Source organism: Symphodus melops, assembly GCF_947650265.1.
Source record: "Symphodus melops genome assembly, chromosome: 15".
NCBI lineage: Eukaryota > Metazoa > Chordata > Actinopteri > Labriformes > Labridae > Symphodus > Symphodus melops.
In genome coordinates this window covers 4,989,187-5,015,928 of record NC_136705.1, presented here as the reverse complement: position 1 = coordinate 5,015,928, position 26,742 = coordinate 4,989,187, and the positions used below count along the sequence as shown (strand labels likewise).

Here is a 26,742-nt window from a genome sequence, read left to right as displayed (position 1 = left end):
AGTGTTCAGTTCCTCTATTTTCAGTCAGTTTCTTTGCATGTTCTCGAAGTTCATTTCGGATGATTAAAAAAAAAAAAGAACATTGTTGGGTTTAAGTCATTTTCAAATGGCACCCTCCAGTGCTGAAAATTAAAGTCAATACATGAGCGCAAAATAACCTGCAGATCTCAAAGTGTCAACTTGAGGTTGTCTCCCATTGAATTATCCAGCTGATTGACTGTTAGGATTCGGTAACGTCATGTTTGCCAACCAATTACTCCCTTTCAATTACTCTCTTTCAAAATATGTACATTAAAAAAACCCATGTTCGCAGTCAATTCCAAAACGGGAAACTTCACACTGTATACGCAGCCTGAAAAACATGAGTAACATGTTTTTCTGTTCAAACATGTTTTGTTTGAACATGTTTTGTTTGAACAGTTTGAAAAACATGCAACAGTTCCCGAGGGAACTTGAATTTCCCTCGGGATCAATAAAGTATCTATCTATATATCTATCTATCTTGCTTTGTGTTTTAATACTATAGTTTACAGTTCTCAGTCATGGTTTCTTAAATTCTTTATTTTTTTTAAATAACTTCAATAAATCCTTTAAGGAATTGTGAGCAACATTGTTTACCAATAGATCCTGTCAGACACCAGGACTCAGAGGAAGCTATTTAGAAATTCAAACTTAAACATCTTCCACTAAAACAATCCTGAGCAGAATGAAACACTTCCTCAGATGTCAAAACAAAAGTCTCATAAGCTAATTTGAGAAAACGTCTTTGTTTGACCTGATGTGGAAATGTTTGGTTTTGTTTCTGGAGTTTGTTAGACGTTGATTTCTTCAGGAAGTTTCAAAATCCTTTGAGTCAATGAACTCCATGTTGCTCCTCCATCTCAGCAGTCGGGTGTTTACCTCCATATTGTCTCTGTCTCTAAATATTTAGAGGTGAAACTCCATGTTACTTCTCCATCTCAGCAGCTGTCAGTTGATGAACTCAGCAGAAAGGCTGTGGGTGCAGCGGGCAGAGCGCACCTTGAGCTCATCGTAGCATTGGACAAAGCTGTGGTAGATGAAGGTGATGGGCAGTGCCAGCAGCACGATGCCACTCACTACACAGAGACCACCCAGCACACGTCCTGCAACGGTCACTGGGTACATGTCCCCGTACCCAACAGTTGTCATGGAGATGATCACCCACCAGGAGGCAGCAGGGATGCTGGCATAGTCCTGGTTTCCAGACTCCAGGTCCAAGCCATGCTCCAGCAGCTGTGCCAATGCGCTGAAGATTGCCATGGCAACAAAAACAAAAATCATTAGCATCATCATCTCACGGTAGCAGCGTCGCAGCGTCAGTCCAAGTGTCTGCAAACCCAAGAAGTGACGTGCAAGCTTGATCACCCAGAAGATACGCAAAATGCGAAGGACGCGCAGGGTGACTCCTGCCCGCTGCAACTGTGAGTTCTCCCCTGTTAGATTTGTCACCGTAACAGAGATGTAGTACGGCGTGATGGCCAGCAGGTCGATGATGTTCAGAGGACGACGGACAAACTCACATTTATCTCTGGAGATAAGGAAACGGATGATACACTCAGCTGTGAACCAACCGATACACACCGCTTCAATGATCCTGCAGGAAGAACAGCCAAGAGAGAAGATATATGAGAGTGCAAAGAGAGACACATCTATTAAAACAAGAGTAGACTGACAAGGACCAACCAGGAAAAGGACAATAAAAAACAAAGACGAATCAGACTGAGGAGAAAGTCAATGACCAATCAGATAGAGATTAAAAAAAAAAGAGCTGAGACAAGGACAAACAGCAGAAATGTATCGCCTGGTTCTGAAAACGAAATAGGTCTGATTAGCTCATGTCTTGCTCGACACACACCATATGGGGGGATAATGTTTTTAATAAATCTTCCATTTTGATTATGAAAAGGATCAAAGTGATTCTCTCTAAGCGTGTGGCTGACCTGTATGAAAGATGGGCCCAATGTAATGTTTTTGCAGATTGTTGGTTGACCTTGCATGCAGATGTTTGTTGTTACTAAATGTAAATGATCCTCCTGTACAGTTCAATTCAGGGAAGGTCAATAAAATACTGTCAAGTTCATATCTCTGTTCTGTCATGTTTTTTTGGTCACTCTTCTTGGGCTTGATTTTCATTACTTTGTGGAAATATTGGCCCAATCTCTTTTCTGTTCTTGGTTATTGAAATTAATAATAAGCCTCTACATTCAACATGTTTCAATGGAAACTAAATCCTTTTATGGATGGCAAAAGAAACAGACACAGAAACACAACGCTCATTTTGTACAGACAAAAAGGGAAATAAAAGCTTGAGCGTTTGACTTCTACAGAGTAGGGATCTGTTACACTGTGGAGAACATTTTACTGGCATACATTTGGCATACATGAAAGCTTTGATAAAGATGAAAAGGATGAAGATCTGTCATCAGATTTCAATCCAGCTGAATACATGCGAGATAGACAGAACTTTTCAATAACATCAAACTACCAAGTCAGGGAATATTTAGAGGGGAGTATAATCTTTATTCCTCTAGAACAGTTCAGAGACTTGGAGAATGCCAAAGAGCACTGAAGCTGTAGAGGCAGCTAGATCATTTTATGTATTTGTAAGTATGTTTATTTGCAGCTTCCTTCTCCTCAGGTAAGCTCATGGCAGGTCTTACCTGTGCTGGTCCAGGGTCTCTGTGGTTTTCCAGTCTGGTAAGGTGCTCGCACACAGCATCACCATTGAGATGACCACGAACAGCATCGACACAGAGGCAAGGATCTGTGCCACCAGGGAAGATGTTGGCTCCTCAAAGGTCCTTCTCATCCTTTCCAACCAGCGACTCTGGGGCTCCTCGGGGCCCCGTGGCTCCTCCTCCGGAAAGAAGTGGACAAAACAGTCAGATAGGCGGTCGTCGAGGCGTCGCTGGCAGCAGGGCTGCAGGTCGCCACTCTCCAGACCCCAATACAGCATCTCGTTGTAGAAGGACAGCTCGCACATGTGAGGGACAAAGCGTAGCTTCCCGTGCTGCAAATACAGCATAATAAAGCTGAAGGCCTCAGAGTGCCGGTCGAAGAAAAACTCATTCCTGTCACGGTCGTAGTCGTCGCAGAGCTCCAGTAGCTCGCTCTCCGACACACAGCGATGCAGTCGACTGAGTCTGCTGAGAGGGAGGCGCTTCATGAGGTCTGCTGAGAAGGAAAACCTGCGGCCGCCAACATTCAGGGTGCAAAAACTGCCTCCAAACTTCATCTTTGTTTCCTTCAAATGGCAAACCTGGTTTCGAACTTTGTCATCTGTATGTTAAAAAGTTAAAACTGTTTCCAAACTTCATTTTATTTTTGTCCAGATAATCTTTTAGACTCTATTGTCTTTTGGTCAAAAAAGCTGACTGCAGCGATTACATCCCCAGTATCTGTGTCCAATGGTCACTGGTCTTTTTGATCATTCAGTATCCAAACAAACTTCCCAATCCTCAACCATCGTCTTATGAATAACTTGTCTTCTTCCTAAATATTCAGAGCTTGAAAGAAATAAAAACATTGTTAGAGCAAACATGAATTATGTCTGTCCCACTTTGATTTACAACCCTCCTGGTCTCTCTGAGACTCCCTTGTTGTTAATGCTCCAGTCAAACTATTGAAACTAGTATTTAACATAAACACTAAAAACTCACCAAATGTCAGCGTGTCCTCATCGTCCTGAGGCACAGATTTGTGTTCTCCTTGACTTCTGTGTTGTTTCTTGTCGTTGTAGAATCTGGGACTGAAAAGCAGTCGCACATCCTCCTCCACCTCCTCCTCCTCTTTCTGTCTGAGAGGAGGAGGATCAGAGCGATGATTCAAGCAGCTCTTAGTCTGAGCCGGAGAGAATGTGATCCTCCACAAACCTCCTCCATGTCTCACAACTGAAAAGAAACATCACCTCCTCTTCCCTCTTTAACATCATTCCTTTTCTGCTTTTTTTTCATATTTCCTCCTCCTTTCCTTCAGATCTTCATCAACCACAACTAAACATTCATTTTAATTCAGTGTTTCTGTGAACATCAAAAGTCGCTCTAAATAATGAATATGACTTTATTTATTCATTACAGTTTTTTGTGATGGAATGACTCCCCCTATAGGGGGAATTTGAAAACTGCAGATTGTCATCTTTCTCTTTAATTTGAATTCGAGTTCAAACAGCATCATGATGTTGATGCTGCCAACACTGTGAATTAATTACTGTGAATAAAGCTGTGTGGCGGGTGGGAAACTACATGTTCAAATACCTGCTGGGTGAAATAAATTGGACATAAAACACATTTCAATATCTACTAAGACAAAAACCAAAACCATACATTTAGCATATCTGAAAATCAGAGATCAATTAGTTCAATATTGTTTGCAGCCAGTGAGGATATCAGAGACCAGAGTGAAGAGACAAAAGAGAGAAAACAATCTGAACTTAAATTTTTCCTAGAACTGGGAAACAGAAGCTTCTTTTTTTCCTTGTGTGTGTGTGTGTGTGTGTGTGTGTGTGTGTGTGTGTGTGTGTGTGTGTGTGTGTGTGTGTGTGCTTTTTTCTTCTTTTAAATGCAGGAAGATTTAAAGGAAATGAATTTTCAAGTGTTGTGTTACAAGGTACCAAAGTGTGTGTACTATGTGCAGAAGATGAAGGTCAGTCCCTGTTCTGAGAGGCTGGGACTGACTCAAAGGCTTACAGTAGCATTGTACTGATGTTCAAGGAGATGTGTGAACGATGTAATTTAGCCTCTCACAAAAGTCCAATACAAACAAAAGTATCATTATTTACAATATCATTGTAAATATTCCCTCTGGGACTGTTTTTTTACCTGTACAACAGATCTGCAAGTCTTGTGCACACACTATCAGGTTTGCAGTTTAAAGATAAAATTAGTAAAATTAGCATTGAACTTACTCAAGAGTTAAGAAACTGTAGCTACATTTGTTTTAGATTTTCACAGAGAATTATTTGTTGGGCGATAACGGCACTACAAATAAAAGCATGAGTAGTTATTACCTGTTTCCAGATGGCATACATGAGAGTGATAGCCTCTCACTGTCATTGTGCGTCCATGTTTGTTTTATAATATACTGTAACTCAACTCATTCACAAACTGCCTCACAAGTCAGAACACACAGAGCTAAACTAACTTAATGCATTTAGCGTGTATAAAGAGTATCAGAGGAAGGTGTATAACCCATCACTGCAAGCCAGCAGAAATCTGTGCAAGCCAAAGGAGCAGCAGTTATAGGCAGGCAGGTTGCTGATCCGAATGAAGTGTTTACAGTCAAAGAGAACTAAACAGACTTACTCTGAACTCTGAAGCAACAGGGGGCAACGGGTCTGAAAATCTTCAATCTTCCTACTCAAATCCAGGAAGATTTACTGTACAAGTCTCTCCTGCTAACCCACACGTTGTCAGATTGCTCTTTGCCACTCGTATAAGACTTTCCAGCTTTTTTGTCCTCTGAGTTATTATCTGTTGACGACCCTGCCAGCCTCTGACCACCAAACCGTGTAAATATCTAAGAAAACCTCTCAGCCTTTAGTTCTCCTGTTTTGCCATTTTTCCTTGGTTTGCTTGTATACTTACCTGCTGACTTTCCATCTCATACGCCTGGTTTTCACTTGTTCGCCTCCTCCTTGCTGGTTTGTTTATTTGTACAGACTATACCTACTTCTTCAACCACGTCCCCTGCCTGCTCCCACACAGTACTGCTTCCCTCGCATGTAGTCTGTGTGTGTGTGTGTGTGTGTGTGTGTGTGTGTGTGTGTGTTTGTCAATGGACTTGAGCTTGTATAGCTCTTTTGTCTCAGCCAGCCTGAACTGAACTGTTTCTCCTCGCCTGCTTGTTTCTGTACCTTCTAAAACTGAAAGGAAAGGTTTGTCTGATTGTGGTCTCAACACCATACAAAAAAACTGTGATGTCAATTATATTCAACAAAAGCTTTTATTTGATCTTACAGCAAGATACAAGTATTTGCTGCAACACTTGTTTGTTTTTTTTTTCTTGGATTTGATGATAACACTTTCATTTACAAAAAACGTACTCATAAACAGAGACAGCTCTTTCCTTATGAAACATTCAAAGGTAGAGAAACACAAGAAAGCAGCTACATCTGTTTTCTACAAACTGTCTCTATTCTTCACACATGGTCCTGCAGTATTGTTTGCATAAACATTTATATATATATATTTCAGCAAGCAACAAGTATATACAAGAAGAAAAAAAGATAATAAACAACAAAAAACTTCCTTTTTATTTTGTCACCAAAGTATTTATTCTCCTCAATCATCAACGTTGAGGTCTCAATATGTGTGCTGTGCTGGCAGATGAGGAGGAGGGCAGTAAGAATGATGAAGAGGAGAAGCAGGAGGAGATGGCCCCTGAAGGCCTCAGTTTTAAAATCCAGTTCTGGGCTGGAAGCCAGGAGTTTTTCCCTGCTTCCAGTCTTTGAACCTTGTTTAAACAATTTCTGACCATTTCTCTTTTCTGAAAACAGAGATGGAACTGAACCAAACGGATTAAGTGTATTTCTAAAAACATGACTTTAAATACCTTGATTGCAAATGAAATTGTAGGGTAGGGACATCAACGGCAGAGAATTGTGACAATAAGCTGATACAAGATATTGATATTCGGCTATTATTATTATTATTTTTATTTTTTATTTTTTTTAGAAAAACTGCCACCTGATCTTGGTCTGACCTCATTTAAAATGTATTGAGTGGAAATGGAAAACTGTCCTGAGGTTTGAAGTATTGAAATATGACTTTCTGTTGGAAACCCTGAACACTTTGTGCGTAAGAGGAAAGAAACCATCAGGCTTGTTTTCAGTGCACAGTTCAAAAGCCTGCATCCCCAATGTTAAGAAAGGGGCATAAGTATACATGGCATGGGTAACCTGAACATATATGATGATACTATTGATTCTGAACCATGTTCACAAGTTTTCAAGAAACATACTTTGCCAAATCGACAAATTATTTTCCAGGAAAGGTCATGAGTGGTGCAGTCAGTATTCTGTGATGGGAAACAAAAAACCTGTCAGAACCCCACAAACCATCATGAAGACATGATGTAACTTTATCTCACTACAGAATAAACACAAGTTTGTCGACTAAACGAGGTGGACAATCAGGAAAACACATAAGAGTTTCAGCCAGCGAGAGTGTTGAACGCGTCACACAACGTCATGGATTGAGACAGGTGTGATCTGTGTCTTCTTCTTCTCTCTTTTTTTTTAAATACATGCTTCTGTGTGTGATATGAAGCACATTTACAGTCTAACAAATGTGTCAAAAACAAAACAGTTCAGTCCTCAGCCAATGAGGTGACAGTGATGTCACAGTGAATGCAAGTTGTACCTGAATGCTCAGTTTACTGTTGATAACACGTCACCACCAAGGAGCAGAAGTTGCATTCAAATATTTATGATGGAGCAAAAGAACTTTGGGGGGGGAAAAATACTTAAAAGATACAACACTTAAAGGTAAAAACAAATTTCTTATTATTTCATTTATTTCCGATTGGTCATTTAATGGGAGAACAGGATGAGTCAAACAATTCCCAGAAAAATCACAACAATAACTTAAATGATGAACTCTGTTGAGTCTTATAGGTCAAAACTCAATCCAGCAGTGGACTTCACTGCTGGCTTCAACAGGAAACAAGGCAGCTTGTGGGTGAATTGTTGCAAAACACTTGTTTTCTATCTTTCAGGAGGCATGTCTGAGGAGCAATGTAGGGACTGGGCTCCACTGGCTATGGGGGTGGTGATGTGGTGTAGGGGAGCAGTCGCATGAACAGGGATGGGATGGCTTACCCAACACCCCACCAGAGTCCAGGGGGTACTCCAAGATAGAAGTCGGCGCTGCCAAAGCATACTGGTAGTCATATGGTGTTGCGTAGATCAAACCGGACTCAGGCCCTGCCCCAGGCATCAGTGTTGCTGGGTGAGGCGTCCCATTGGGCAGAACTGTCTGGATCTGACGAATCAGCGGCATGAGGGTAGGGCCTGGGGGGGCAGGGGTACGCAGGCCAGTGGGTGGGGCCAGGACAGGGGAAGGGCCAGAGAAGATACGAGGAGTCTGAGATGATGCTGCAAGACAGAAGGCAAGGGAGGCTGAGAGAGGTAAGGAGGCGAGAAGAAGGAGAGGAAGAGAGCAGTTAACACTGAGACAAGGCGATTCTTCTCGTTGTGTTGCAGTCTCTGAATGACCCCTGATTGGTAGCACAACAGTCAGTGTGCTTTTAATCCTTTACTATATAGAATTTGTGTTTGGTCCAAAAGTCTGTGAGTTATTGATTATTCTCTGAGTGCTCTCTGATACAAAAACTAGGCTAAAAAGAGGCAGTGACATCAACCTCAATAAACTCTGAAAACACTTTATCTATCAAAAAAAAAAAACACAGGTAAATATCAGAACATTTTTAAGGAGCATTATATCCTTGGTAAACAATCAAGTGTACATGGCTGATACATTCAAAGAGTTTTTAAGCCTGAACTACAGTACAGCTTCAGCCACACGATGGACGAGGACACAGAGTGAGAATTTAACACCAAATGTTGCTGTTTTCTTACAGGATTTGATGTTAGCGTCTCTGTACGTCCCATTCAGGATCGCTAACTCCATCAGTTGCATCTTCTTCAGACTGTCCTCCCCCTCTGCCTGAAACCAACAGCAACAACCATCATGTACTCCTTCTGCACTGTGGTACACTTTACACACTCGCTGTAGGCTACATCACAGGAGATAAAGGTTACCAACCAGTCAAAGAAGAAGATAGACTTTATCAATCCCACAAGAGGAAATTAAATTTTGCACTTGGTTGTTGAACATGCAACACACACACATAGGCTGAAATACACACACATGCAGAAACAGGATCCAATGGACATGCACTAATGGAGAGATGTCAAAATGAGTAGGCTGCCAAGGTGGGCGCTCCTCTGCATTGCAGGAAGTGCACAGGCACCTCTCCAGCTACCAGACCAATTTCTAGAATGGTCTGCACCAGGACTTGAACCAGAAGGCTACTGACTAAGCTACTGCTGCTCCCAAGATGTTGTGGTTGCTAAAGTTCTGCTTTTTTCAGTCCATTTGGACTTGGGTCAAGTCAAGGAGAGGTGCCCTTGAGCAAGGCACCAAAACCCCCACCAGCACCAGGAGGTGCTTCCAGTGGGGAACTTTGACGCGCTGACATCTCTCCATTAATGAGAGCTTAAAGACAGACATATGAGGTAAAAATCACAGGCAGGTGAGATATTAAATGACAGACAGGTTAGATGGTCAGACATCAGGTGACTCACAGCAGGAACCAGCAGCTTGTTGACCTCCTCTACGGCTTGTTTGAGTTTGACCTCAGCTCGATTTTGGGCATCTTCCACTGTGATGAGGACATGAAGGTCCTCGTTCAGATGCTCCCAGTTTGGCTTCCCTCGATTCTGCTCCTCCTACATGCAGACAGAGAAATTGCAGTCAGGTGGCGACAGGTAGAGGTGAAGACAAGTGGAGACGGGTGGAGACAGGGAGAGGTATAAACAGAGAAAGACAAAGAAATGTGTGCTTGTTTAAATGTGATATCAAAAACAGAAAACATTTGCCACAATCAGAAATATCTCTAGCGTAATACAGTTGATTTCCTGCAGACAACAGAGGATAGAAAAAAACACACCAGAGGGTCTCAGAAAAAACAGTCAAACTTTTGATATTTTGTCACTATTTGGTTTCCATGGAGATAAAAGTGACCATATATAGAAAGGAGGATGCTGCTATGAAGAGCGAGGGTTTCACACTTAGCTTGATGCTATTATTCGCAGTAAAATAAGCCTGCTAACTAATAACTATTTTCCCCACAAAATAAGTTTTCATTTGTGGTAGTGACCAGTTTGTTTATTAAAGGCCGAACAAAAACAGCTTGCTGATTGTATCAGCATTTCTGCTCGGTCCCCTGTACATCTGTGTTTAAAGTGACCTGTAGTTAAACAGCAATCCATGACAGCAGGCCAATTCAGAGGGTTCATAACCCTGTAACTCTGTGTGATGTAAATGATAGAGAGGCAAGGCAAAGAGACAGGTTGTCACTTAAAATTAAGGATTTTGCTGTTATATTGAAAAATGAATTAAGTGAATCAAGGACATGAGATAGTTAATTACATAAACAGTCAATTTCTATTAGTTTAAAATTTAAAAACTCTCGGGATTTAGGGTGTTGATGGTTTGTACATTTGTTAACATATTGTGTATGTTGATTCTAATATCAGAAAATAAAAATTGCAAGTCAAAAAAAAAAAAAAAACTCTCATCACTCAAATTCCAAAACTAACTCACAACTTATCTTTAACCTGATAACAATCTGTAAATACTTGTGCAGAGAAATTTGATGAAACCTGAAGTCTGTCGTCAACGGATAAAAACACAAGAACTTCTGACCTTCTGCAGTTTAGATCAGATAAAGTGTGACGAAAAAAAAAAGAATTAATAAAGCTCACTGCTGTTACTTTATGTCTGGCTGTTATTTTTTTCTTTAGACCTCTGCATGCAAAAATAGAATCAACGTTTCTTCAGATATTTTGTTAAATAAGTTGTCAAAACATTGTCAAGCTGAAATATTTTAGTTAAGTAAGATAAGAAAAAAAGTTCTGCGAAGAGGATAAAGTGATGCGAGAGGAGCAGATGACAAACATACTGTTGGTCTTCGCTAGTTTTCAAATAACAAGAAAATAATAGATACCAGAAAAGATAATAATTAATGCTTGTGTTTTTGTGTGTCTTACCTTCTTTCTGTCTCTCATGGAGCCCCTCCCTCTCACCATGATCTTACATTCTGTCTCTGTCTCTAGCTGCTTCGCTGTCAGACCACGAGGACCCAGTATTCTCCCTACAAAGTTGAACTGAAAGAGAAAGAAATCACATTCTGGATAACAAAAAAGACTGATTACTGAGCAGGCATATCTCCCTTATACTGGCCCAATCAGCTCTTCATCAGCTGCAGACCAGGCTGAAAAAAAAACCATCTAGGAGGGAGCTCCACTCCAAATATTCATTAACACATTTCGGTATCACTAAAGAGCCATTAGTCTCTCCTTCCTGCCTGCTCCCTGTTGACTGATTCATTATTCATACACCCTGCTTCCTGCTCCCTGGCATATTGAATACTCCCTGCTACCAGTTAACAACTTTATCTTGCTTCCTTTTTCGGTAATCCATGGGACCTATCCCTTCTCCTCTTGTACCAGCTCACTGCTCAATGCTGCAAAATTTAAAACAAAGTGTAACTGTGACCGATTGAATCACTTTTATTCTGCAGAAATTTCAAAATAACCTCAACTATTAATGTTGACAGCACAAGATGAAAAGTCAGAGACTGAACAACAAAAAGTTAGACACTCTATCCTGAGAGGAACATATATACGAGATCCATATTTCATCATTCTTTTGAGTTTGTTCAGATTATATACTCTTCTTTTAACATCATGCCTGTGTAACAGAGGTGAGGAGAGGAATCAATTGAGGTCTGTTATAATTCCATTAAATCTTTAACATGCCTGTTAACTGACCTCATCAGCTGACAACAGAGCCGCTCCTCTGACCTTGCTAAAGCTAAACTTGTTGTTTTCTCTCTCTGCAGGTTGATAGTGTAATAATAATAAACCGCCAAGAGTTGAATGTTTTTTTGGTTTGTGCATGTCCCCTTAGTCTGAGGCATCACAGCAGTTGACACATTTCCTTTCTGAGCTCTGCTATATATCGGTCTAAAACAATGACATGCATGTTAATATGTTGGTTACATAATATTTGCTTTTTAATGTCCATTTGTAAGTTGTAAACTAATAATAATAGGAACTCACACACCCACACACACTTACACACTCACATCAGGATGCTCCTTTGTGGGGACGTACAGTTTCTCCTGAAGGTGGATGATTGGACCGACGGCTTCTGGCAGCTTGCTGATCCTTCCAGAGCTGTTCAGAGTGTCAATGTACATGTCTTTCCTAACACGGTTGATCTCTGAAACACACAACACCCATACATCACACAAACTCACTGTTTACTCACACGTGTACATGTAACGTGTTAAAAAAAACAACATGTGCTGACATGACACATGGGTTGAAATGGCAACAAACCTGGAAAATGTCAGCCTGCTGAGTATTATATTGGTGTTACAAAGAAAAGGGGTTTAGTCACTATTAGAAACTATTAAGTAAGGAAAAAGTTGAGGTGAAAAGACAGACAAAACTTTCAATCATTTTAATTTATATTTGCAAAGCAACCTGTCCTTTAAGCTATAGGGAAACAGACAAAGCGAACATTGAACATTGGTTGCCTCATTGAATAGAGAAGTATCATGAGTGTGTGACTGAGTTAATGGCAATGCAGTTGGTCACAATCCAATCTTTTCAAATGAAGGAGTTGTTGAAAAGAAGTGAGCATAGTGTATCAAGTGTCAGTTGCTGTAAATATGAGAGCGAGTTTATAGAAAACTATACATTGGCAGAGATGCAAATAGATGCAAGGATCCTGCTACAAGATATTGATCCAAAAAATAGCTAGATCTGGTATCTCTGTCAATGGGCAGATCTCCATTTTACAACCCTAATTGTGTTTACTAGACTGTCATCAATGCACTGGTAGGCTTGTGACGTTTGCCAGGCAGAGCCAGCATAGCATATACATGGCTATCAAAGGCTGAGCAGATTGATGGTATTTCCAGCTTGATCCACCAAAACTTCTCAGGCTACTCTAATATATGCAAAGCTAATGTTGTGAGGGCTGGCTGCAAAACATCATGTTTAACCAAGCAAAGAAGACAGGTGAAACAAGCAGATAACTTTGTTGACTGCATTGTAAAGAAACTTCCCAGCGATTGTTCGAAACACTTAGAAACACAGTTAAGTTTGTCTTGACATGAACATTAGTGCTCTGTCTGACATCTGCAAGAACATGTGAGATCACTTATAAGAAGAGTTAATGGATACAAGAGTGATGATGTCTGGAGCTTTACCGTTTGCCTCTTCTTGTGTTTCAACGCAGGGTTGTTAATTTTTCGGGAAAAAAAAAAACACGATTTTGAAAGTAGCATTCCCTCAGTGCTTCTTCTGCACCCACCCGCTCCCCTCTGTGCTCCCTCAAAAAGCCAGGCCCCTCACTTACATGCACAAAAGAAGAAGCGGACCTCAGCTCATGCTTTGAAGTGTGGGCTCGTGCATGCATGGGGTAGAGAACGAGCAGGGAGGCATGGGGTGACGTGATTGGTTCATGAAAATAGAACCAAGTCCAGACGTTGGTAGACGTTTTTACAGGCTTGCAAATGTTAAAGAGGACGGATTCTTCTTTCTTAAACAATTTCAACCAAAATCTTTAAAAAAAAAGCATCTTGAGAAAATTACCAACCCTGCCGTTAACAGTGCACTGCTTTGAGACGAGCTGCACGCTTCTGAGGAGCACAGACACCAGTGACTTCCTTTCCACTGCCATCAAGTAAAGCTTGTACAGTTCAGTTTAAGAGACAATACCATGGGGGGGGGGGGGGGGGGAAGCGTTGGAAGCGTTGGTAGTGTTGGCCCAGAGCAATGCTTTTGCTACTTTGCACACCACTACCACTATCATTTCAGCTCGAGACGGGTATATTGTCAAAGCACAGTGTAAGTGACACCATAACAAGTGGTAGAAAGATTGTGAAAACCATTTATATCAGTTTGTATTTATTTTGTTTTCCAGTTTAAAACACCTGATGTTGCCTCACATGTAAATGATGGCCAGTCTCCTTCAAAAGCCCAGTTATCTGATGAGTATGGGGACTTAAAAAGTTGAAAATGGTGCATTCTGGAAAAGCATGTATATTTGAGAACCCAGTGTCTTAGCTTTGAAATGGCACAGTGTTTCTGTATAAAGCTTTCTGTAAAACAAAGCAAGCGTTCAAGACTCGTTGTGTGTGGTCTTACTGCTTCACTGCTTCGTTGTCTTCCTCTTTGCCAGTTCTGTACTTTGCTGGATAACTCACCCTACACACAAGCACACACTGCCTCATTAGACCTTGGAGAGTCTAGTCACCTCAACTATATAAAAAACAGACCGTTTGAGCTGTTGTGATGGATTGAAACATCAAATATACACATTTTTAGGAGAATGTTTCAGGGATTAAAACATAAGATTTGGTTTGTTTCACAGAGTCATAGAATTCTGAAAAAATCTTGTTTAAAGATCATAAAATACAAGATTTCTAAATGTATAATTTGAATAATAATGATACTTCACTTTTTATGGGGGACATATTATAGCCCTTTTCTACATTTTAAATAGTCCCCTGTGGCCTGAATGAAATATCTGTACTGTGTGTTGGTCAAACTATAACTCAAAGCGATCACCAGAGAAAGTTTGTGTCTCTTTAAATGCAATGACCCCCCCTCCCTGAGTTTCCCGGGTAGACATCACTGCTTGGCTGGGGTTGGAGTCCATGGGTGGAGATACCAGGGGAGGGGAGGGGTTTTTATTTTGTTTTTTATCAGAATCCCACTGTGACGTCACAAGGAGATTAAATTTAAAATGAGACATTTTTATCTGTGCTGTAAGATTTATGCAGACCACAAACCAAGCCACAAAATTATTTCACATGTTGTGGCTTGGTGGAAACTGAGGCTCAACCAAGTACCGTATATGTTTCTAAATGTGTCCCCTTTAATATGTGATGTTGAGTCCTTGTCACTGATTACTCTTTTGAATTAAGTTTGCTATACTTTTGCAGTGCACAAAAATACAAATTATTGACATATAAACATGTTCTTTAACTTAACTAATGTAGGATTTTTACTTTTTTATTTTTGAACTGCAGAAAGCTTCTTCATATGAACAGTGCTTTTTCACCAAAAGAGAAAAAAAGTTATTTGTTGCTTTGTTGAGCCTATATCAAAGTAGGGACTAATTAATAACTCATTATTTCCAACAATAAGAACATCTATAAGTATCAATCAGTATCTCTATTGAACAGTGAAATATACTATATATAGTAATTTTGGCAGACCAAGGAGGAACCACAACATGCAAACAGCCAGCTTGATTTTAAATCAGTGCCAGCTCCATCATCTGTATCCTGGACGTAAACAGACAGATAACAAGGTACAGTATGTAGTTGATCAAATACTTCCCATATCAACTGCTGAGTCTGTTGCCTTCAGAGATCTAATTCACAATCTACCCACATAATAAAAAGGTTACAATAAATGTTGTAATTACACACTACAAATAAAGTGGACATTAATATGAGTATTGAAGCAAAAAAAGTAAATCCAAAGATACTTTACCAAGTAACTAGTATGATAAAAAAAAGCTACTTTTTGATAGTAGTAACTTAAACTAGTAACTAATTTTCAGTAACTTTGTTCCCTGTCAGACAGATTCAGATAGAAAGATGGGTTTTTTATGTGGTTGTTTCTAGTTGGGGTCTCACCCTCGTCCAGGAGTCTCTCCAGGTGCTGAAAGATCCCACAGAAATTTGGTAGACTGCTCATCAGCTTCTTATCATTCATGAGCTGCATCAAGTAATCCGGACTTGGTCTAGTTTTCTCCTTCACCTCCATCTCCCCCACAGTGATCCGGCACAATGTAAAAACACAGAAGTAAGGTTGGTCCGGTTCACAGTGGGCCTCCCGCTTGGGTACAGAGCATTAAAAGACCAGGATCCAGACCAGATCCTCGAGTTGCTCTCTGTCGCCTCTTGTTTTAATCCCACAAATTAGAAAAAAACAACAAGAAAACACAAACATCCAAAACTCTCTTGAGGCAGGGGAACCATCAGGATCAGAGGAGAATTTGTCCTTTCGGCAGCTTCAGCTGTCTCCCTGGCTTTCTTGAGCCCCTAAGTGCACAGTTTTCTGTTCCTCTGGTCCTCAATACAATCTGTCACACAAGACACACTCACACTGAGACAGACTGGGTAATGTGTGTGAGGGTGTCCGTGTGGGAGGGGGAGCTTAAACGACAATACAGCAGTAACAATACAAGATTTCAGAGAATAAGTTTAGTTTATGCGGTTAGGTTTACGTCAGACAGAAATACTGCATGTTGATTGCTATAATTTCCTAAACTGTTAAAACACATCAAAGGATTGTGAGATAAAATATTTTACTTTAAATGCACTGCAGTGAGTGTGTGAGTGAGATCATCTCAAGGTGCGAGGCACAACACTAAGAGGGTTCTTCGTTTTGTGGTAGTTATAAAAGTTTGCATGTTTCTTTTTTATCTTAAGGTTCAATTTGCATTTGTTTTCCACTGTTATAGTAATACTACATTGATTTAAGTATGATAACAAAAAACTTCCTGGCCAACTTCTCACTTGACATGCACACGCACAGGCAGATGTACAAGCGCACAAAATAACATATAACACAAGTTTAATCCATATTTATTTTTGCTGCTTGCTATAGAGATTAAAGTTTGCATAAATTCACAACTTCTTCACTAAACATGTTTACAATTCTATCCCTCAGTGTTTTCACACATCCAAAAACTTCTTCCAGGCTACAATCAGACTCTTGTCTGATGTTCACACCATTATCACGTTCATTTATTTCACATGTTTAACGACGTAACACCTTCACAACTTCAATACTAAACATTTTCTCACCATTATCACTCCACACATTCAACATGTCACCACTCCATCCATCTTTTGCACTTTAATCACTCAACATGACCACATATTAATGTTGACACCTTCTTCAAGCAGTGTCCTGTTTACCTATTCATAACTTCATTTCTTCACTTGTTTACTCTTTCATCATGTAACAGGCACAGAAGTTCACGAGTCAACATTTTCCAGGAGAAGCGCTCAACACATTCACATCATCATCAGTCTACATGTTCACTTATGTTCACTTTTCACACTTTCACCTATCACCATGCATACAACCTTGTTATCATTTAACATGAGCTTTTTGTTAGTTGAGGCTGCTTCTATGTGTTTACTGAAGTACTCTGTTGAATGTAGAACTGGTTTAACATTCATGTGATGATTTTTATATTTTCTAAATGTTAAAAATCTATGTTAAATGAAAATGGTGAGAGAAAGGGAGGCAGAAAAAGCCCTAACCCTTTTTGCACTTTCCCAGCGAATAAAGTTAGTTGGAATCTGCTGCTTTAAACACTTTAATTGGTTAAATGGTTTTACTTTTTCATATGGAAATGAGGTTCCCCCATCTCACCCGTTGGACAGCCACAGAAGAGGAAGAAAAGCCATGAAAGGAGAGGAAAGGGGTCGGAAAGAGAGGTTGGGGTGCAACAAAACTTCTCCTTCTTGTGTTTTGGCTGGAAACTCGTCTCTCTGAGCACAAAAACGTCACATTGAAGAATGTGTGAACCACCACCAGAGTCTCTGTTTGACTCAGGCTTTGTCTCCCTAGATGCAAAGCATTAAAGAGTGCCTACAGACTGTAAGGAGGCCTGCAGCCAAAACTCAGGGCTTCAAAACCTCCTTTATCGACTAAAGAAGATAGGTTTAAATGAAAACCAAACCGTAAGCCTTGTGTAGAGGATAACTTAAAACTTGCCTTTTTTTCTGTTTTTGTTTTACACAAAAAAAAAGTTTTGAAAAAAAGAAGCGATATTTGACAACCAGCTGATCCACCAGCAGATCAGCTGGTAGCTCAGGCGTTTTTACATTTTTTGGTCATGATTGTTTGCTGAGTTTTTGTACAGTCTTAAGCTAAGAGAATCTACTTCCTCTTTCAATTCAAATCCTTTTTTTTTTTTTATAAAAAAAACTTCCATTAGACTAAAAAGTTTCAACATAAAGTCGTTGGACTTGTTTCAGACCGAAAATCAAATTAGACCTGTGAAATCAGATTTATTGCAAATCTCATGAAGGCAATTAAACATACCCACAAGCAATTTATGTTATATCACATGAGCAGATATTAACTGCAAAGTACATAATAAAACTCTTGGAACACAAACGCATCAACAGAGAGGGGGACAGTCAGCTGCAAGTTCAAATAAAACACAGGTGAGGTAATTAATGTCACCAACTGAGTTGAGAGTGTAGATCTGCAGCTCGACAGCGACTGGTCCAATAGACTGAAGGCTCTACCCAGAAGACTGAAACGCTTAACACCCAATGTCCCTGTTCCCCAGTGTGCTGCACTTGGGTTAACACTGGCTAACACAGTCTATTACAAGGATAGTTCGATGTATCCTGTGCTAAAGGAGATACTACAGTACTGATGAAAGCTGTGAATTTAATTTCCTTAACATGTAGATAATTTCATCCACTCTTGTCATGGCTGAAACTTGAACCCTTCTGGGGTTTTTCACATTGTATGGAACTTTTTCATCAAAAAGGAGCGCTGGACGACTCAGCCCTCTAAAAGTCATTTTTAGAGAAGGGGAAGAAGAAATGAGATCTGTTGACTTTACACTCGCGAAGCAGCTGGGTGATGTTTCTGGGATTTCCAAAGTCACTCATTTCTCGGTTCGCTCTAGCATGAGAAGCATCTCTAAAGTTTGTAACGATACAGTTGTGTCATTAGTCAAACTTCAGCGGCACATGGGGAAAATAAATGTAGCCCAAATGATCAGCAAATCAGAGCCGCATGCGATGTAACATGCCAATTATACAATGTGAGTATATGGAAGAGGATGTAACATGGCTCGGGTTATAAAAACAAAATCATCCCTATTGTGCAACAAAACGCCCATTTGGAGATATCCCATGTTTTTTTTCCTACAGCTTTGGGTAATATTCTGGGTTCTTACAAATTTTCAGGGAATCTCTTGTAAGTTATTTGAAGAATAATTTCCTCATCTTTAGCCCTGCTAGCCCATATATACCAGCTTTCCCTGGCTGCTTTTTCTGCTTTCAAAATTGGCATTTGGGACTTCCAGGGCCTTTTGACCACCTCAAGTGGACACTTTCTTACTTGTTCATTAGCTTCATTTTTTCAACACCGTAGCTTGTCACTTGGTCGCTTCACCTGCAGTGAAATGACAGAGTCACGTTTCCAGCCTATGATTAATGAGAGCCCAAGGCTGTTGTTGATCCAGCAACAAAGGAGCATTTCTTTTAGATCAACAAGAGAACAAAATGTCTGCAGTTCAACACAGCGATAGGGCTGGAGGACAATTTATTTTGCTGTTCTGCTGACTGAAAACATTTTTCACTGCTTGACAAAGATGACATTGTTGAATCCGTGTCTGTGAAATGAATACGAGAGACAAAAAAGCTTTGTGAAGAATTGTTTGTTCTCTCCAGCATGAATGCAAACCAAACAGATAATACTTTGTGAGCCACATGTAGGTACCAGTACAGTGCTGATGTATTTTCGATCAAACCTTGACAATACCTGTTTGATTCAAGTCACTCCAAATCTTACCTGTCAAATAAGGAGAGCAGGAAATAGCTGAAGATTGAACTGTGTGGGCCATGTGAGAGTGTGTGCTCAGATCAGCCTGCTGTGTGTTGATGCATGTTTTTTGTTGTCATACAACAAAAGGAAACAAACATGTCTGTGTGCATGTCTGTTTCATTAACATATATTTTATCACTCTTTAGAAATCATTGTCTAAATCCTTCACTGTCAAGTTCTTACAGTCAAACTGCCTCTCTGTCAGACCGTCTCACTGTTAAACTGCACCACTTTTCAACCTCACTGTCTCACAGTCTGTCACACTCTCTAACTGGTTAAAAGTTTGTACACGTCGTTACATGCTTTGTCTGGCATTGGTAATCTGATCGCAATTGAACAGCTCTCAGTATGGCTGATTTCATTTGGCATCAATATGCATTTCCAAATACGTCTGAAGTAACAACTTGTTATCACTTTTTCGTCAACCTTTTATATAAAAAAGTAAGATGAGGGTTTGATGTGCGGAGGTCGGGCCCTTATGTTAAGAAGAAATAGTAGCATGGAGACAAATACACTTCTTGAGCAGCACTTTACTTTTTCTCCACAATCATTAGCTCATATTTAGTTGCTTTAAAAAACATACAAGAAGATGCATGTTGGATGCCACACGTTTGACTTCGGCACACGGTGCTTGGCGACTCTCGGGCAGTCTCGGACTGTGAGCATGCAGTCACTATCACTGGGGTTGAGATTTTGTTGAAATTGACTTGTGCAATTTAGTGTTCACAAAAAAACACAAAATGTTCAATGAACAAACTCATTAAGTGCATTGCTATTTTATAAAATAATCAGTAATAAGACATTAACCTCGGGTTATTTGGAAAGTACAAGTACTTTACCATAGTATTTCCATATTAGGTTGTTTTAACTGCTACTCCACTCTCTTTCAGTGAAGGGTAACGTATCCTGTAACTAAAGGCAGCTGATGATTATCTTCGCTGTATTATTTTATAATATAGGAGAGTTTTTTGTAACATTTTATGTTTTACTATAATTTGCACCTTTCCTTCAGTGTATGCTCAGAGTGCTTCCTGGTGCTTTGTGATGGGTGGTGGAGGTCCTGGGAAAGGTCCTGGCTGGTCTTGCTTCAGGCAGGGACTTAACAGAGTTGGCAAGCGAACAAGCAGAGAATCCACAAATCAAGCCGAGAGAACCAGACAACAGAGAAGAAGAAGCTTTTATTGTGATGGAGATTTAATTAAAGGAATAGTTCACGAAAACGATGGCACCTTCATGTAACACAGGGCGCCTCCTTCTTGCTGCTCTTTAAAATTGTTCTCTGATCAGTAATTAGGAGTCACAGTGGGATTCTGTAACATCAACGATTGGCTAATTTCCAAACTCTCACCTCCTCTCGTTTCCTCCCTTTCACCCTCTCTGTTTTCTCTTTTAAACTGTCTATCACAGTACGTCCTACAATCTCTGATTTGATCTGGATCTGCTCTGGGATGTTTTGGTTAAACCCGGATCTCAGTGATGTATAAAGGAGAGCTTTGACCCCTCCCTCAACCCCCTCCGTCCCCTCTCTGCTTCTCTTCCCGGGCTGGACTTCCTGAAACAAGGCGTCCTCCTTAATGAAGACAATCAGCTATTCTTTCCTCCTGAAAGACGCTCTGAGGACTCGATTGCACTGCCAAGGACAGAGACAAAGACACCAGGCGGTGTTTGTGGGGGGGGATCGGGGGTAGAGAGAGAGAGCGAGGAGGAGGAGAAGCAAGAATGTCAAGGCGAGAGAGTTTTTGTGTCTCGTGTTTTCCGCCCCGTGACAGCTGATTTATATTCAAATAGAGCCTTTGAATGGTCAGTTCACACACACGCACACACCGAACACACACACAAACATTACAAAGACCGAATTTAGCTGAGAGGGTGATGTCATCCATGTAAGTGGTGTAAAGCTAAGACAGGGATCCAGCAAGGATGCAAAGAGGCAGCGAAGGAATTAAGGAGGCGACAAAGTAGATAAGGGATGAAGGGAAATAAAACCAAATCAGATTCACATCCATAGCTCAAAATGATTACATTTACTGATGGTACTGTAATTTACACAAACATTATGACAAAAATACGAGTCAGTTCATGTAATATCCTTACATGTCTGCAGCACATTAAATACAAAATAAAACAAAAACAAAGTCCTGACTTTGAGCAGCTGAGGCTCACAATGACAAAATGAGTACCATTTGAGGTTGTGTCTTTGTCGTCTTGTCCTTTCACTCGGTTGTCTCTTTGTGGTCCTGTTAAGTCTCTTGAGGTCACTTTGATTCTCTTTGAGCCTCTTTATGGTTTGACGTGTTTGTGTCTTATAACTGTGGAGTATGTTTTCATGGTTGTCTCTGAAGCGTATTCTTAATTGGCTGGAACTCTTTGTGTATCTGAAGTTTTGTGTTCATAGCTGTCGCTCTGATGCTGTGTTTATGGTGTTTTGTGTTTGTGACCAGACATTTGTACTTGTGTCTTTTGAGTCATTTTGCTTCCTTAAGTAGTTGTTTAGAGAAAACTGTTGTGGGTAAATCTTTGCACTTGTCTCTAAAGCCATATTCAGACTGTCGTTTCAAATCACAATATTTAAACCCTGTGATGTCACACCTTCAATCTGATCTGAGAGGAGGAAGAAGGCTTCCCCCCTCTGTACGGTCTTAAGAGTTAGTAACAGAAGTGTAGCGCTGTCTGCGTGTGCAGGTCTGACTGAGTCCCCACACTCACCCTGTGTGGAGATCTCAACGATTATTTTGTGTGTCATCTTAGCTGTTTTGCACGTCTTTGTGTTTGTTTGTTTTTCTGACTTCATGAGGTAGCTTTGCGTCTCTTCACAGACACTTTGTCTCTATTTGTAGCAGTGTTCATGGAGATTACTAGGTAGTTATGGCAACATAAAGAATTATAAAAGACGATCATGATAACATGGACACGGAATCACCTAACCTGAAGCTGAGCAGATGTTTGAAAGCTAATTCTGTCAGTCTGTCAGAAAGTTTCTCATGTTCCAGCAGAGGAAGGCTTTTGTGTTCTTTTTTTTGTTGTTTTTGTCTGCAGGTGGGCAGAGCCAGCAAGCCGTCGGTTAGAGAAACTGTGGATCTCGATTGGCTCTGCGGGAGCGGAAACGAATCTCCGAAAGTTTGGAGTTAATGCCAGAGCCGATGACTCCTCTTTTTGCAAGAGGGAAACGAGCCAAAATGGCATCTGAAAGAAAGAGGAACATTGTCACCGAAAGTAAGGACAGACAGAAAGAAAAAGATGGCTGCTGCAAAAATATGCAAACTTACTGAAGATGGCGTTGATCTTGTGCGGATCCAGAGCACTGCGCTGTGGATGAAAAGCTGGACGGCGACTCCTTCCACCTCTCAGGTTACTGTTCATCAGAGTGTTCATATCAAACACACCCATTAAGAGTGTCCGCGCCATTGCCGTTGGAGACTGGGCCTGATTTGCTGCCTGCCAAGAGCGGACATCACAGAGGACTCCAGAGCCGGGATACACCTCCACCTGGCTCACCTGGATAATGCAGGTGACTGAATTCAATAACAGACCTTCTACAATGAGCACACCAACTGTTCACAGGTGATTAATAGGACTTTATATAAGCTGATAACCAGGGACGTGTAGAGGACTTTAGAAAGGCAGAAGCCCAAATTCACAAAATAAAATGTTTTACTACTCTTTGACAATGTTAATGACATTAAAGATCTAAGTATTTAAAACCAACTCATGTCAAAGGCTAGTCCAAAGCAGTATTATTGTTCAATCTATTTATTTTACCATTAGTTTAATTTCTAATGGTAAACAAAACTCAAAACTCTTTTATGACAATTTTCATCAGTTGTGTCTGCAGCTTATGTCTCATCCCTTTCTCTTTATTTTCTCTCTCTCTCATCATCTCATCGTCTTTTTCTGTTCATTATCTGTCTGTCCCTCTGAATGCAAAGGATTAAAGGACGCCTTGTGACCCCACAGTAGTGGTTTCGCTAATTAAACGGTAGCGCGTGTGTAATCAGTATGAAGACAAAATCGCACATATAGTACTTCAGCATCTGACCTTTTACACTTCTGCTATTTGGAAAAATTACATAAGACTGAAATATGTGTTTTTTTCTGCCAGGACATGATCACTCCAACATCTCTCCTACTGATTCTGTCACGCTGGAGTGCCTGTGCATGCATATGCGTGTTTGGCGTGTGGCAGCATGCACTCGCAGCTGCAGGAGGACGAACGAAAGGGCCTCATCCTGGCCTAGATCACAAACGTGATCTGATATTTCTTACGAACCAAAGACCAGTCAGTCTGTGCACAAACAGGGCACTTTCTCTACAGAGGGCAAAACAGTGTCTGCTGTGTTAACAACGTTTCAAAAACCAAGGTGTCAACAAGCTGTCAAAGAGGTTTCAACAATATGAAAGAGATTCAGTGTTGATTGGTTCAGACACGTCCTCACCTGTCCATTAACATGTCCACCGGTGCACTGGCTCTCAGAGCAGCTCCTCCTGAGCTCGTCCATGTCAGTTTGACTGCAAAGCGGTGCTTCCTCAGCCATATGGCTCCCCAGGCCCAGGTCAGCTCCTCCTGGCAGCTCCTCATGGTCAGAGCCCAACTGGCCCCAGGACTCAGACATGTCCCCGCTCAGCTCCTCTTGGAGCTGTTGGACGTAGACCTGTGGGCTGAAGTCTCCATCCTGATTGGCAGTTGGAGGTTGGTGATGTGAGTATGGAGCATAACTGTCACTCCTGCCTGTCGCCGTGGAATTGGAGAGCTGACTATGGGTCTGGCCCAACGTCTGCCACATCGTGGATAGGAGCCCAGGGATTTCTTGGACATGTAGATGTATTTAAATGTTAATAAATCATGTGAAATTTGACGTAGAAATCAATTCTGGAGAAAAGGTTTAACAAGCTCAATTTAAAGCACATCAGATACAACAAGACGGAAACGAAAAATGTAGTGAACTCCTCCGATGATTTTTCTGTTTGGTCTTGGATTAGTCATCTTGGAGCAGGTGATGTGGATCTTGACTCACCGTGAACGAGCATGTTCTTCAGTCTCTGGTTCTCTGCTGACAGCTCGGCCTTCTCTCTTTCCAGCTCTCGAACTCTAGACCGCAGGAAGTGCAGCTCAGCACTATGTGGAGGGGTGAAGACAGGCACATCTGACACACATGACTCCACCTTTACCACCTATAGGAGGGAGGTTGTAATGAAGATTCACTCAGGTGTGTGTACATAGAGAATCATTCTCCTGATAATTATTAAGATACTTTTATTGTGAAACCCGGAAGTCAAACAATCCTCCTCTTCCAGAGAGCAACACATTTAGCAAACATTGTAACTTTACAGGCAACTAAACATTATTAAACACGGAAAAGTATTAGCAACAGGTAAATACAAACATGTAATAAAATCGACATGACTTTTATTTATATGACTTACTTTTTTTTGCACATCTAGCAAGCTAATCTAAGATCCAAAGTCAGCAGGAGTTGTCATCTCTGCATCAACATGACCATAACACACAATACCACAGATATGACTTCATGTAGCACAACCACCTTAGTGATTACTTCACACACTGATGGCTCATCTGTCATGAGCGGACTATTGAAGACTACCATACTGCTCATTACTACATGACGTAATTCGCAATATCACCAGCAGGTGGCGCCCCTCCCCTATTGAGCATAACCGCATAACATTAAAAAGAACAGGAATCAAGCTGTATTTTCACATAAAGCTAACCTTAACATGTAACCTGTGGGTCATTTTATAAGGAAGTTTACAAAGTCACTTGGACTCATGTCATGCTTCTATATAAACAGTTTCCCCATGATGTTAAGCACAGCTAAAGGTGATAGATACAATGCCATGACTTATCTTAGCTGTGATGATGACTTTGTGGCTGTCATCAAAAGTGCGGATACTTGAACTTTTGAGATGGAACTTGCACAATAGAAACACAGGCCTTTAAAATGGAAGCCCTGATTACCAATTAGTCTGATACATTATCATATTACAAATTTAAACAGCGAATAGTTTTGCAAGATTGTCCACCAACATACATATAACGGGCAGAACATCTCGAGCCAGATGCGTCTGCCTTTTTAACATCCTCTTAAAAGCATCCAATGACGGTGTCTGAATAGGTTTCAGGGCCGGATTTGTGCAAACTTTTTAATCCATCTCTGACTTGTTTTCAGTGCAAAGTGAGACATGCATGTTGTGTTTTTCTTCATGCATTCAGCTCCACAGGTGCATCCAACCACTGACTCTTCACCTGCTGATCATTACATCAGCTGCTGCACAAGTGAGTATGTGATTACAATACTGTGAACGTCTTACAAATTATCACACAGATACTGAGTGTTCATAAATACACAATGTCTGACTACATTTTATGTTCGACCTTTTTTTCTAATTTCTTTTTAGATAAACCAATTACAGCTTCTGAAACATGTGTCATACCTAGGAGCAGGGTCAAGCCCACCTCCTCACTAAGATTCTGTTCCTGAATCACTCTTAAAGTAAGACTGCTTCCTCAGATTTTTTCAGCTAAGTTAAGTCTCTCTCTGAGAAGATCTTCTTACAAAGTTTGTGAATATGGGCCCAGATGTTTTTTTGTCATTTGTTTCCAAGTCACCAACTGGTGGTCCATTTTCTAGAGAATCAGTACGAAAGATGGAAAACACTGCAGCCTCATTAAAATTCCCAAGTAGGCTGGCTATACGTAGCCTATAAATAAATCATAAATGAAAAAAAAAAAAAAAGGTTTCAAATATGAAATCTATGTCAACTACTGCATATTTGGATTTATTTTTGTGTATGAAAACACGCTCAGTTTTTACATTAATGTAAATGTATGCACCGTAGACTGTAAAAAAAAAAAGAAAATACAGCACACTATACATTTAAAATAAAAAGAGGAGAAACGTGAGGAAATCTTGCAGCCTGATGCCACTGCCCTATAAAACGAACAGATGAACAGATTTACAGAAAACACAAAGGCCTACACATCTATACATCATAAAGCATACTGTATGGTTGTCGATCAAGCACAGTGACACAGTGGAGATGAACAGCGTCTCACCGTCGGCCCGGTGCCGCCGCTGTGTGTCCGCTGCTGGACGTTGCTTTCCAGACTCTCCGTCATCAGAAGAACCGAACCGGCGACGCTTACGTTAATATTAGGGCTGATATATTTCTATTTAATGCACCGCCCTGTTGCCACCAGCAGCCGCTCTGGGTGGAACATAAAGAACAAGAAAAAAAAAAAAAACCAAGTTTATTAAAATTCATAAATGCATCAACTTCCGGTGCAGCGCTGCACGTCATCTTCG

General features: G+C 40.6%; 3 protein-coding genes across 4 annotated transcripts; all 3 read right to left on the bottom strand.

Moving 5' to 3' along the window:
- Positions 1-508: 508 nt before the first annotated feature.
- LOC306836361 (voltage-gated potassium channel regulatory subunit KCNG3-like) lies at positions 509-5,902 on the bottom strand. The gene is made up of 4 exons (XM_079363380.1): positions 5,604-5,902; positions 3,681-3,817; positions 2,682-3,527; positions 509-1,615 (listed from the first exon to the last, which is right to left on the bottom strand). The coding sequence occupies exons 3-4, from the start codon at positions 3,254-3,256 to the stop codon at positions 970-972; spliced, it is 1,221 nt and encodes a 406-aa protein (XP_079219506.1). The 5' UTR covers positions 3,257-3,527; positions 3,681-3,817; positions 5,604-5,902; the 3' UTR covers positions 509-969.
- A 761-nt stretch (positions 5,903-6,663) lies between these two features.
- On the bottom strand, positions 6,664-15,945 carry qkib (QKI, KH domain containing, RNA binding b). 2 transcript variants are annotated; one of them, XM_079363381.1, is made up of 6 exons: positions 15,469-15,945; positions 11,893-12,029; positions 10,793-10,909; positions 9,326-9,469; positions 8,597-8,684; positions 6,664-8,137 (listed from the first exon to the last, which is right to left on the bottom strand). In XM_079363381.1, exons 1-6 carry the CDS (start codon positions 15,596-15,598, stop codon positions 7,731-7,733), a joined length of 1,023 nt encoding a protein of 340 aa, XP_079219507.1. In that variant the 5' UTR covers positions 15,599-15,945; the 3' UTR covers positions 6,664-7,730. The 2 variants fall into 2 exon arrangements, with proteins under 2 accessions (XP_079219507.1, XP_079219508.1); XM_079363382.1 differs by having other exon boundaries at positions 6,664-8,113.
- A 5,795-nt stretch (positions 15,946-21,740) lies between these two features.
- Positions 21,741-26,693, bottom strand: LOC306836363 (uncharacterized protein). The gene is made up of 5 exons (XM_079363383.1): positions 26,493-26,693; positions 24,433-24,589; positions 23,854-24,224; positions 22,687-22,915; positions 21,741-22,603 (listed from the first exon to the last, which is right to left on the bottom strand). Exons 1-5 carry the CDS (start codon positions 26,553-26,555, stop codon positions 22,482-22,484), a joined length of 942 nt encoding a protein of 313 aa, XP_079219509.1. The 5' UTR covers positions 26,556-26,693; the 3' UTR covers positions 21,741-22,481.
- Between the last annotated feature and the right edge of the window lie 49 nt (positions 26,694-26,742).

Bases quoted from the DNA above. Each gene is read 5' to 3' on its own strand.
- LOC306836361 (XM_079363380.1), bottom strand. From the start codon at position 3,256: ATGAAGTTTGGAGGCAGTTTTTGCACCCTGAATGTTGGCGGCCGCAGG. The intron at 1,616-2,681 runs GTAAGACCTGCC...TTCTTCCTGCAG, and splicing joins GAGACCCTGGACCAGCACAG to GATCATTGAAGCGGTGTGTA.
- qkib (XM_079363381.1), bottom strand. From the start codon at position 15,598: ATGGAGGTGAAGGAGAAAACTAGACCAAGTCCGGATTACTTGATGCAG. The intron at 8,685-9,325 runs GTGAGTCACCTG...TGTTGGTTTCAG, and splicing joins ACAAGCTGCTGGTTCCTGCT to GCAGAGGGGGAGGACAGTCT. The intron at 8,138-8,596 runs GTAAGAAAACAG...TACCTCTCTCAG, and splicing joins AGACGCTAACATCAAATCCT to CCTCCCTTGCCTTCTGTCTT.
- LOC306836363 (XM_079363383.1), bottom strand. From the start codon at position 26,555: ATGACGGAGAGTCTGGAAAGCAACGTCCAGCAGCGGACACACAGCGGC. The intron at 24,590-26,492 runs GTGAGACGCTGT...TCCCTCCTATAG, and splicing joins GCGGCGGCACCGGGCCGACG to GTGGTAAAGGTGGAGTCATG. The intron at 24,225-24,432 runs GTGAGTCAAGAT...TACATGTCCAAG, and splicing joins GAAGAACATGCTCGTTCACG to AAATCCCTGGGCTCCTATCC.